Raw genomic sequence first — 13,230 nt, 5'->3', positions numbered from 1 at the left:
TCTGACCTTTGGGATTATTTTAATATTACTACCACATGAGATTCCAACAGGTATATGAAGACAATTATTAGATTCCTCTTAAGTTTACTCCTTACACTAAGATGACACAGTTTCTCCAATCATTTTTATAACTTTTTTTTTGTTTGAACATTTAATATGTTGCATTAGAGTAAGGATTCTTAAACATTCTTTGTGTAATGGCTCTCTTTTGACAGTCTGGTGAAGCCCATTGATGCCTCCTAAAATAATGTTTTTAAATCCATTAAATTACAAAGGGAATCAATTACATTGAAGAATGTAATTTTTTCCCATCTTAAATTTATGGACTCCCTGAAAAGCTATCCATGGATCTTATCACCCCAGAAAGTCCTTTCACCACACCACCAGAGGTTCAGCAAGAAAAGATGTTTTTGACAGCAAAGTGGGAACTCTGTAAAGCATAAGTAGTAAAACACATATAAATCAATGTGCAGGCTACATTTCTAGGAAGAAAATGAGTCCCAAATAATCGGCTTAAAATAGTTTTAGAAATAAAACTCATTGGTAAATTGGAGACTGAGTAATCTCTTTAAATCTCATTCATTTTTATATTTCTATTAGTTCTACTACTGTATTAAAATATTTTTCAATTCAATTTTTAAGATGTCACACAGCTAGTGTCAAGTGTCTGAGGCAGCATTTGAACTCAGGTTCTCCTGAATCCAGGGCCGGTGCTTTATCCACTGCGCCACCTAGCTGCCCAAGTAACATAAGCTTTAAAAAGCATTACATAACTAAATATTACCAGAATAGTAAGAAATGTTATATTACAACAGGCCAGGCTTTGTGTAATTTTCTGGTGTTTAAAAGTTTGACAGTAAATGGAGATTATAGATTTCTAATATCAAAATGGATCGGAAATTTTTGTATTTTATCCCTAATATGATTTTCAGGATTAGAAAATTATATGCTGGCAACTGCTAGAGCTACTGTAATTGTATGGAGAAGTCCTTTAAGAATTACATTTATAAGAACCTAATTATTTGTTTGTCCTTTGTTCCTGAAGAGGACCATGACATCAAGGTGATGTCATGACTTTCACTGAATTGGCTTCAAGGTCACCAACCTCACTCTCTCCTCCAGAGCCATCTGGGTCCAGTGGCATCAGGACGACTGGATAGCCACAGATGTTTAAGACAATTGGAGTTAAGTGGCTTTCCCAGGGTCACACAGCTAATACGTGTCTGAGGTAAGATTTGAACTCAGGTCCTCCTGACTCTAGGGCCAGTGCTTTATCCATTGTACCCTCAAGCTGCCCCTATAATAACCTAATTTGGAGATGGCAAATCTTGACTTCTACCAAGCGAGCAAGAAAGGTTTTGAGCACAAACCTGGCAAGGGAACGGTATATTGATAGTTATCATGACCAATTATAGGAAGGTTCCTGACAGAAAGATGTCCATGGTGTGATGAATTCTTTAGACATGTTGACTCATGGGAGAAAAAAACCCCCAACAAAATACTTCTCAATCTAGTATCAAGCTTAATCAGTGAGGATCATGGGAGGGAGGAAGATGGTGCTAAGAATCACACATTCAAATTGTCTAAGGACATTACTAAATGGCAGTTATATTGGCCATTCTTGCTATAAATGAAGTCAGAAGATATGTAGTAACAAAAGAACAGGTCAGAGAATTTCCTCAGGTTGAATGAATTAGTGAAGTTGATAAAGAAACATTTCAGACAAGCTAGTGATCTCACCACCTTGCAGATCGGATGCATGATAAACAGAAGTTAAAAAGACAACCATAAAGATAGTTGCAAATTTTATTTCAACATATTGTGGATTTGGCAGAGAGATAATATGAAGTCCTTTCCACTTAGTGATTTTGATACCAAGGTGGACATAAGGGAGAATAGTGAATAATAAGACACGGTTGCAAATTACAAGATAGGTGAGAGCAAATTATTCAGAACTGTCACACTAATTAGCTATGACTAAGAGAAAAGAGCCAGTACTAATAAGAAAAAGCAACTTCTGGAGTGTGGTTTCTTTTTCCCGTTAGGCCATGCAGTAATTGAGGCTTTCTTTTCACCATTTCTTTAAGTTGTCCCATATCTCCTGCTCTGTGCAGTCACCTTGCCTTCCCTTTTTTTCACCTATGAAAAGATGATTATACTAACAGCTGAAGGATATAAGGTTCTGTGTATTTTATGGAGCTATGGAGTTTAAATCGAAATTGCCAGGCACAAATTTAGTCTTGTCATTTTGTTTACACATTGGGGAAAATAAATCAGTTTACTAAACGTTTCATGTAACTGCATCCAAGTTTTTCCAAGTAGGAAACTTGGAATTTTTCTGGTATAGTGACTTTTTAATTCTAGTTTTCATATTCTGGAGATCAGACTGTTGCTTTCGCATGATGTACATAATGTCTCATGACTGGAGTTTGCTTTGTTTTATAGTATCTGTACTCCTTGTATTTTTCAAGAGCTATTTTGTAAACAGAGGATATATTTCTCCATTGAAAACACAATAAAAAACATACCTCCCCCCAAAAAGAAAAAGCAACTTCTCAGACAATAACCAATAACCTAAACATTGGCACCTACAGTTTGGATTTCTATGTGGTGCTAAGAAGCATAAGACATGATTCATTGGGGTCAAACAGTTTCAGCAAAGAGGAAGCTAATCACTAGTTTTGGCAGAAGTACAATAATGCTAATATTCTCAGCAAGTACCCAGTTTTCTATTAAAAGGTCAATAAAAATGATCTAAGTGATTTGTTTGTTAAAGTCAGAGGATTCTGGACAGAGAAAGCACTGAATGGCATACAAAAACATAATTGCCAAAGTCTTAGCAGAGTGAAAAAAATTATTTGTTATTTTGTAATAAATTCTATGTGTATAGTCAGATCAATTAATTACAGAAAAGTTCAAAACTGACACCAAATTAGAAGACTAAAATGAAAAGACTACACTGTGTGCAACCATAACAGCTCCAACCTAAAAAATGTCACAAGCTGTTGACTATGATCAGAAATGGCTGAAAGACTAAAACTATAACTTAAGGTATTTAATTGACATAAAACTAGTGACAGAAAGATGAGGCTAAGAGCCTAGAAGATGTTTTGGTCAGTAAATACAATGTCCTTGTTGATTTGAGAGAAATGGCAGCTAAGGGGAATTTCCTTTTAGAGTATAAATCTCCTTAGTTGAAACATTAAGGAAACGGAGGATGGAAAATTATGAGCAATACTGTCTTCTTGAATATGAAGTGCCATTTTCTGAAGGAAAATGCGTGTGAACATGGTAAACAAACTTGTTCTCCAGAGCTAATAGTTATGAATTCAAAAGAATATAAATCTAGACTTCCTCAACAATAACCCTATGACTAGAATGCCATGACTGAAGGAAAAATTGGAAAAGCAATAGTTTTCAAGATATTCAATGTTAGGATTACATCTTTTGATGTATGATATTAGTAAGTCACCACTTTCCAAAAAAGTGACTGAAGATGACATCTTATCACTCAAATACCTATTTAATCTTACAAAACCTTTATAGTCTATGCACAGAGGGTATCCATCATGAAAATAAAGAGTTAGGTAGGCCTTCATAAATGATTTTCTGGTTGGCTACATTTTAGCAGTCATACAAGACACTGCTGTGTTTTTATCTGGCTGATTACTCCTCCAAAAAATGGTTTGGCAGAACAAAACTTAAGGCTTGAAATGTACTACAAAGATGATTTTGTTCAACAATATTCTTACCAACAGCAAGCAAAATGGAGAAAAGATAAACATGTTCACCAATGGTGTTTACCACTATCATATAAGATAGATGGTAAAAAGTTAAAATGGAATAGATATCGTATAATTCTCCAGATGTTTCTTCTTGTTTTAAATATTTTGCTGACCAAGCATTAGAAGAGCATAGAACCTCCATAGCCACTTGCAATTTGTACAGCAATCAGCAAAACACTGAATGACTGAAGAATGCTTATCTTTCACATCATGGCATGCAGCTTAATAAGCATGTCCTCATTTTCCACATGGTTGACCTACTTTGGGACTTCTCCACTAAATGCCCCTGTGTCAGGTACCTCCCGTCCCCTTCAGCTTCCTTTTGTGTGCTGTCTTCCCTCATGAGATTGTAAACTCATAACATGGACTTCCCTGTTTCCAATTTGGATCATGAAGGTTTAGCACAGTGCCTGACACAGTAGGTGCTTAACAAATGTTTATAGATTATTATTAAGATGACTTAAATTAGTCTATTAATATTTCATATCTTGGATAGTTGTCACAGATGGACAACATGTTGGGCTCAGAACTGAATAGGAGTAAGGCAGCAGGTTGAACATTTGGGAAATATTTCAACATTTTCAAGAACTCAACTTGCTTCTTGCCTCCCAAAGTCCACCTCCTTCAAAAGTGCTGCTAGATAGCTGTGAATCATGGAACAGATTGATCACAGAATTAAAAAAAGGCTGGTGACTCCAAAAAAGTTACATGGTAGATATAAATAGGCTAAAGTATATTATTGTGTTCTACCTTGTGTTCTCAAAGAAGATTATAAGGCATTATGTCAAAGACCTTTATGACCAAATGAGGTAAGCTGTTCAAATAGTGAGCACAAAGATTAAGGAAGATGGGCATTACAATCATTGTAATGGTATTATTCTATAAAGTATGAAAAGTTCCCAAGGAAGGCTAGGAGTAGTTTGGTTCATCTGTGAAGAATTATTGCATATTAAAGTTTCTTAAACTATGGGTCATGTAACTCAATGTGAGGGTTGCATATAATTTGGCAACAGTAAAAGGTTATGTATCCCTATTTTGTATATCTATATACCTGGGGTCATGGGCTAAAAGAGGTCGCGAGTGGAAAAAGTTTAAGAAGCCCTATTATAGATAAAAATAATAATAGTGCATAATAATCACAAAAGATTAGAAGAAAAGATGGATTACTATTGCCTCCACCCTCCCTCTTTTCTTTTTATGTGTTGTCTTCTCCCATTAGATTGTGAGTTCTTTAAGGACAGGGGGCAAACCTTTCTTTAAAATCCTAGCACTTAGCACAATGGCTGGCACATAGTAATTGCTTAATAAATGTTTACTGACAAATATTAGTAGTGCTAACTTAGGGATTTATTAAGCCAGACAAACTGGCTTCTTTCTCTTATATGTAGGCATGTGAAGATTTAATTTTAAAGGTTTAAATTTCCAAAGTAGGACTTTGTGAAAATGTTTGGTTCATCGTATGAATTTGGATAAATCACAAATCAAAACTTGTTCCCTCTCATCCCTCTGGAATTAACAACAAACCAGGTGGCTAAATGGTACCATGGATTGAGTGCTGTACTTGGAGTCAAGAAGATCTGAGTTCAAATCCAGCCTGTTTCACCTTACTATGTGACCCTTTTTAGTTCACTTACCCTTTGTCTGCCTCACTTTCCTGTCTGAAAACTGGGGATAATAATAGTACCTACCTTCCTAGGGCTGTTGTGAGGATAAAATTATGACGTTTGTAAAGCACTGTGCAAACTAAGTAAGTAGTGCTACATAAAATGCTAGCTTTTGTTATTATTTGAGGCAGCTGGTGGTACAGTGGAAAGAGTACTGGACTTGGGAGTTAGTAGTTGTTTTATTTGAGTCACGTATGACTCTTTGTGACCCTATTCTGGATTTTCTTGGCAAACATACTGGAGTGGACTGCCATTTCCTTTTCCAACTTACTTTACAGATGAGAAAACAGGCAAATGGGGTTAAGTGACTTGCTGAGGGTCACATAGCTAGTAAGTGTCTGAGACCAGATTTTAATTCAGCAAGATGAGTCATTCTGACTCCAAGCCCAGTCCTTGATCCACTGCATCATCTAGCTACCCCAAATTATTTCAGACACTGCCAAGAGTGTCAGTCAGGAAACCTGACTTTTACTAGTTGTTTGACCCTGGGGGCAAGTCATTTAACTTGTCTGCTTCAGTTTCCTCAAGTGTAAAATGGGGATAATAATAGTAATTATCACCTCCCAGGATTGTTGCAAGAATGAAATATATTTCACATTGTAGGTGCTATATAAATACTTATTTACTTTCATTCATCTCACTAACTATATCATGGAAGTCTTGTATACCATCTTTACCCACTCAATTAATTTCATGATCATCAACATAGAGATTCTATACTAAACCTTAAGCTATTACAAAAATGCTAAACTGTTATTTCAAATATGATTTTCACATTTCATATAGGACTCATTTATCCAGTGCAACATAGACTTTCTCAGATCTACTTATTGTAAGGGGCTAAAATTCTAGCTATACTGTCTAAAATATCTAATGAGTGGTCGACAATAAATTATAAGCTTTAGCAAGAGTTAGACTTTTAAGCATTTATTAAGGAGAATAAGAATTTGGTAAAGAGAGAGAGAAAGGCCTAGATTCCTCTATCTATTAAAAGGAGAGTGCATTTCTAGCTCCCTTCTCCACCAGAGTCCTCAGGAAAGAGACCAAGTCAGAGCGCCAGCCTCCCCCTTCTTCCTCCCACAAACCAACATCACTTCCTGTCACCCAAGAAAAGCCTCATGGTTCTGCCCTTAGAGGCCCTCTCCTCATGTTGGAGCTTTCTTACAGTAAGTCTCCAGCAAGTGGCGTCATTCCAATCATTACATTATCCAGCCCTAACTTCTTACTAAATCTTCAGAATGGCATTTCTAACTGACTACTGGGACTTCCTGAACTGGATGTCACAAGGACATCTTAAACCCGACATGTCCAAAACAACTCATCTCCCACCCCTTGAAGCTTTCCTCTCTTCATGACTTTGCTGTTACTGTCAAGGGTAGGCTTACAATCTAAATGCCATCTTAAACAGGGCCTGTTGGTTTAACCTTTGTACCATCTCTTATATATACCTTCTCCTTTCCTCTGACACTGCCACCACCCTGATACAGATCCTCTTCGACTCACATCTGCAATAACCTGCTACTCAGTCGCCTCATCTCTCCCCCTTCTATTCCACGTTCGATCTTCCTAAAATCGTATCATCCAACCCCTCCTCTCCAATTCTGTAAATTCCAGTGGCTCCTGATTACCTCCAAGAGCAAATATATACTCTGCTTGGTATTCAAAGTCCTTCCCAACCCAGGCCCCTCCTATTTTTCCAAGTCTTCTACTTTACTTACCTCCATGTACTTTGGATCTAGTGACACTCAATGGTCCTCCTTGCTGTTCCTCATGTTACTCCCAACTCCATTCATTTTCACTGGCTGTTTTCCATTCATTTTCACTGGCTGTCTTCCATTTCTGTCTCCTGTCCTCCCTGACTTCAAGTTCCAGTTAAAATCCCACCGTCTGTAGGAGCCATTCCTGATCCCACCCCCCCCACCCCCCCCATGTTAGTGGCTTCCTCCACATATCTAGTTTGTACACACAAGTTTTCACGTTGTTGCCCCCATCAGACTATGAGCTCATTGAGATCAGGGACCACCTGTACCTTTATTTGTATATCCCAAAGCTTAGCCTGGCATATTGCTGGCGTTTAATAAATAATTTCTGACTAGTTTAAAAGGTAATTTACTCAATTTTGTTTGAGGGCCATACCTTGAAATGTATATATTTTGAAAGCATTGTTTCTCCCTTACCTATTTACACTGTCCATAAATATTTTTGATTTAATTCAAATTAATAAACACCTACCCTCTTTTTCCATCCGCTAGGTCTTTCAGAAGTGTTTGTTTCATTGTTTGCCTTGCTTTTGTTATTGTCTTTAGTGTTTATTATATGTTTTTTAGTGCTTTTGCTACTGTTTTTAAGACTCTGCATGATCCTTTTACCTAAAAGAAGAAATATTCTTATTAAACAAAAATGGATATTTAATTAATAAAGATGAATTTCCAGATTGATATTTTCCTTGCCATTGTGCAAAAGCACAAAATTTACTTATCTATTATTTTCCTAATTATTAAATTATTTTTAAAATGTCCAAAGAAGGTAGAAATATGTAAATTTTATACAGACATAGGGAATTTCACAAACACATAAATTACATTATCCCAGCTAACCCCCTCCTCCCCATCCTGGGGAATTAATCACCTTTAGGAAATTACTGTTGCACTTTCATAATGGACATACTATTTGAACTAAGGACAGTAATAAGAGCTATGATTCCATCAGTGTGGACATTTCCTTCACCAATAGTGACTTGAGATCTCAATTCCTCTAAATCTTAGCTGTGGCAAAAAAAAAAAAAAAAAAAAAAAAAAAAAAAAAAAAGAAGAAGAAGAAGAAGAAGAAAAAAGTAACATTGATATTTTAGGCTTCTCCAAACTTACTTAGGTAATTCCACCGATGACTCCATCACTATATTTTTACTCAAAGTACTGCACTTAGAAAGACTTACTACAACTTGTACTGTACTGGTAAAGCTTTTCAAGAATCCAAGGTCACTTTCACAGCATAATAAAAACACTCAGAACTTTAGTAGAGATTTGGAAAAATTAAAAAAAATCATTTTGCAAATACAATAATAAGCTTCATAATAATCTTCCATAGATTTAAAGTGAATAAAAATAATTTCAGTGGTAAAAGATGGAGAAAATAGAGGTACTGTGTCAGAGGAGAGGAAAAAGCACAGTACTAGATGTCAGGAAACCTGGGTTTTAACTTGAGGTTCTGCTGATCTGGGCATTTTCCTTTTCTGTAAAATATAGGAGCTGGAATAAGGTGATCTCCAAGGTCTCTTCTAGTTCTGAAATTCTATGATTATATTAGAAAACAATACTCACTTCCTTGTCTCCTTATTTTTATTCTTGTTTCGTCAAAATCTTGGTGCTGTGAGTTCTCAAGTTTATTTTGTGACAAAGATAAGAGAGTTTCATGATACCTAAATAAGATAAAATGTTGAATCTTATGGAAGGTTCCTGCATAAGGTGTAGGTAAAATTATGGAGTCAGTGGCTTTATCAAATCTTTACTTATATTCTCCTTCCACTTTAAGGTATTGACTCAAGTGTTTATTACCTTTGATCTGTTGATCCTTAGTATCTAGCCAATACCAAGGAGAAATGCTGCTGTCATGTTCCCCTCCCTCCAGTACTCTTTCTTACCAAACCATTCCAGCTAGGCTCTTTGTGGCTTCTAAGACCTTTATACTTTCTAGTAACTGAAACAAATTTATCTGTGAACATTCAAATATGTAAATTAATATCTTATTCAAGAAATCTATACAACACATACTTACTCCCAGTAACATTCAGGCAGTCTTCTTCTGTTGACATGTATTTCCTGTGCTCAAAGGTTATTTCTATTAGTTTTCTTTCTGATGTTCTCCAAATAATCCTTCCTCTAGTCCCTGGCCTCCCTTTGAACCATTGCCACAACTTCCTCCTCCTCCGCCCTGCCATTCCATTCTAGGACTCTATACCGTGGCTCCCTTGGGCCAGCACAAATACAACCCCCTCTCTGGAACTTTTTGAAACAGGCAGGAGTGGAAAACTTAGTGAGGAAACAGGGAAAGAATTAAAAGTATCGTATCAAAGCAAAGTATGGAATTGCTAGAGAGTAATGTGACTGATTTTGAGGTATGGGTGGTAAGTTATCTCCAACAATTAAGAAAAGTTTCAAAAATGTTTTGAGCAGTGGCATAATAATTTGAACATACTCATAGCTTTCTAAGAGGACTAATTTGAAAGACAACATTCATTTAAAAGTTTTGTCATATTTAAATAATAACAAAAAAGTCACAACAATCACAATTAATGATTACAAGCCAAGGTTAAAATTCAATGGACAAAATGTATGCTTAAAATGGGAAGGCTGAATTATTTAGATTTATGATCTAAATTATTTCAGTATCTTTTGAATTTGTTAATATTCAAGAAAAGGCTCTAAGGTTCCTTGCTTGACATTATAAAGCAACACTATAGTGAAGGAACAAAGCATGAAAGACTCAGGTCTAAATAAGTGTTGTTCCACACATTATAGAGGCAGATTAAAAAAAAATGTATCAGGGCCCTAAGAAAGAATACCAAAGAACATGTTGATTCTTTTCAGCTCAGGAAAGCTGAAAGATTTTGTTCAAAAACAAACAAACAACAACCCCAGAAAGACCAACAACTTGATCTGATGCTTATGACTGCAATAAGGAAAAATGTGTAATGAGGAAAAATAAACTAGTAAAGTAATGGATCACTCTTGAAAATCTATTAAGTGGCCTTGAGGTTACCCAAATCTTCTCAGAGATACTCGTAAAAAACTACTGCAAGTAGTCTTTCCAACAATCCTGATAAAGCAGTTTTATTTGATCAACTTCTTAATTGTAACAGTAAAAATAAAGCAGGGATTATTAAAGAGACTTTAAGCACTTACACTATATCTAATATACAATTTCACAGTATTATGTGTCAACTCAACTGGCATTTATTAAGTCCCTTCTATGTGCCAGACACTCTTCAAACCACTAGAGGGTACAAAGGAAGACATCGGACAGCCCCTGCTCTCAAGGAGCTTACACTCTAATGGAAGACAACATGCAAACAACTATGTACAAACAAGTTATACACAGGAGAAATTGGAAATGTCAGAGGAAAGGCACTAAGATTAAGGAGGACTAGAAAAGGATTCTTATAGAAGATAGAATTTTTGCTGGGATTTGAAGAAGACCGTGAGGCAGAGATGAGCTAAGAGAGAATTCCAGGTATGGGGGACAGTCTGTAAAGATGCAGAAAGTTAGTAGATGGAGTGTCTTGTGTAAGGAATAGCAAGGAGGAAAGTGTCAATGAGCCAGAAGAGTACCTTGCGGGGAGAGGGAGGTTAGAGAAGGAGAGTAAGCTTTAGGAAGACTGGAAAGATAGAAGGGGGTCAGGTTACAAAGAGCTTACACAAAATTTTATATTTGATCCAAAAGGCTATAGGAAACTACTAAAGTTGACTGAATGTGGCTATGGGGTCCAAGTGGACATGGTTAGATTTATACTATAACAACATCAATTTAACAGGTGAGTGAAGGATGGTCGGTCAGGAGTGGGCTAGTCTAGGTGGGGAAATAACCAGCAAGCTACTACAATATTGTAATTGCTATGCTACCATGTTTAATAGGTTTATAAATTTCAGAAACCTTTATGCTGTCTTTGTGTACCATTCATAGTTTATTAAGTATAGTGGTTGTCATCATTTCTATAAAAATCATATACAAACTTAATTCATTATTATGTCCTTTCTATAGGAAAATCAAATTCTATTTAAGAGCATCTAATATAAGTATTAAACTAGTTCATAAATGCATTCTAACAGTGATACTAGCGGGACATTATCAGTTAACCCTAATGGTGACCATTTCAAGCCAGAAGAGGGTCTTGAGGTAGCCTTTAGTTCACACCATGTGCGTCTATGTAACTCCAAGTAAATGAACTGGCAGTCTAATTTTATACCCCATCTGCTCAATTCTTTCTGAATATATCTAGTAATTTTCCATTTCTCTTTTTCTGCAGATAAGTTTTGTCTTTTAGAAAGTTATAAAGCAGGTATGTAAACAAATCAATGGGAGCATAGAAAATAGATTCTTGAACAGATTTATTTTGGAATCTCTTAATCCTACAATTCTTAGGTGTTGAAAAGGTCCCAAACATTATATCTAGTTCAATTTCCTGTCCAAAACATGACTCCATTTGACAACATGACTAATTAATTTCATCAACTGACTTCTCATAATCAATTTTGATGACACAATCCAATGAGCTTTTGAAAATTATGACAACCTATTAAAATTCATATTAATTCTCTTAGCTTTAGTCTTACCCTTCCTCTCCTGATTGAGAGAAGATATGATATAGTGGAAAGAAAAGTACCAGACCTTGATTAAGGAAGCCTGGGTTCAAATCCTGAGTAGGCTATTTACTATGCAATTATTTTTTTCATCTATAAACTGAGTCTAACAATACTTATACTACCTACATCAAAATTATTGTGCAAGGTGTTTTAAAAGCTTAAACAAGAGCTTTGGAAATCATACTATCTGGGTTACTCACCATATTTAAATGTTGGACCATCACTGGTTCATTCAATGATTTTAAAATTAAACAACAGAAAAACGTAATTTCCTTTTACCTGATTACAGATGTTGAATCATCCGCAGGAGATTCTGGTTCTGCATCCTGTTTTTCACTAATTTTTAAGGAAAAAGAATCAAGAAATTAAAAGGTTTTCACAAATACTATCCATTTTGCATATTACATTTTTATTTTAACTAATGAAACACAAGCTTCTTGAATATAGCCCTGGTGTGCCAGCAGGTGTCACTTAACAGCCCCATTATAATATAGCTTATTATTTAGATTTATTGATGAGCAAATAAACCTCACTTCAAAAGAATAAACCAACTACAGTAAAAGAGGTAAAAAGTCTCAGTTCACACCTATTTTGAATGTTTTCACCTCTTAAAACTCAGTTATATTTTTTTTATTCAACCATTTGTTTATGATATACATTTGGAGGAACTCTAGTCCCTACCCTTTTACATCCAATTCTTTGGGCTCTACTTTACCTAGGCAACCTTATTTTCAACTACTCTTTAGTATGCACCTTTTAACCCCATCAGGCAGGTCTTACTGGCTCATATCTTGCTCCTCATTCATTCATGCTCCTTCCCTTGCATGTGAGGTCTTTTCCCCTTTCTCCCTTAAAATTACGTTCATCTCTCAAAATAAAGTTCAAGACTCACCTCTTTGATTGTCTGATTAACTAAGGTTAAGGCTGTGTTTTGTTCTTGAAATCTTTCTAGGCATATGTCTGGCAAATATCTGGCACACAATAAGTACTTACTAAATACTGCTGAACTGAGTTTAATGAAGGTACATTGCTTATTAAATTTGGAGGAAAATAAAGCTGGGAGGAATATCCAAAATACATAACAGAATTGAAATAAAAATCCCAAGTTAAAATTAATTACCTAAGTACATGATAGTTTGAGAGTTTAAAAAGCAGTCCATGCAAAAGACTCTACTAGTTGGTCAAAGACAAAAAGGATGTATACATCCTTAGTAGCATTTTTTTGTGGTAGGAATCCATGAACTGGGGTATGGTTAAAGAAACCAAAGCACATGATCCTTATGGAATAACAATGCTTTAAGAAATAATGGATGGGGCAGCTAGATGGCGCAGTGGATAAAGCACCGGCCCTGGATTCAGGAGGACCTGAGTTCAATTCCAGCTTCAGACACGTAACATTTACTAGCTGTGTGACCCTGGGCA

The 13,230-nt window shown here is 35.8% G+C and overlaps 1 protein-coding gene across 1 annotated transcript in view; it reads right to left on the bottom strand.

Annotated features, from left to right (window-relative positions):
• Positions 1-13,230, bottom strand: part of TERF1 (telomeric repeat binding factor 1) — a 43,198-nt gene that overhangs the window by 3,356 nt on the left and 26,612 nt on the right. The window contains exons 7-9 of the mRNA XM_044004135.1: positions 12,088-12,144; positions 8,770-8,867; positions 7,682-7,818 (exon numbers count right to left, since the gene is read on the bottom strand). Of these exons, the coding sequence (XP_043860070.1) occupies positions 7,682-7,818; positions 8,770-8,867; positions 12,088-12,144 (292 nt within the window). The remainder of the gene's footprint in view (positions 1-7,681; positions 7,819-8,769; positions 8,868-12,087; positions 12,145-13,230) is intronic.

Source organism: Dromiciops gliroides, chromosome 1, assembly GCF_019393635.1.
Source record: "Dromiciops gliroides isolate mDroGli1 chromosome 1, mDroGli1.pri, whole genome shotgun sequence".
NCBI classification, from domain to species: Eukaryota; Metazoa; Chordata; class Mammalia; order Microbiotheria; family Microbiotheriidae; genus Dromiciops; species Dromiciops gliroides.
This window is presented reverse-complemented; position numbering and strand designations above follow the sequence as displayed.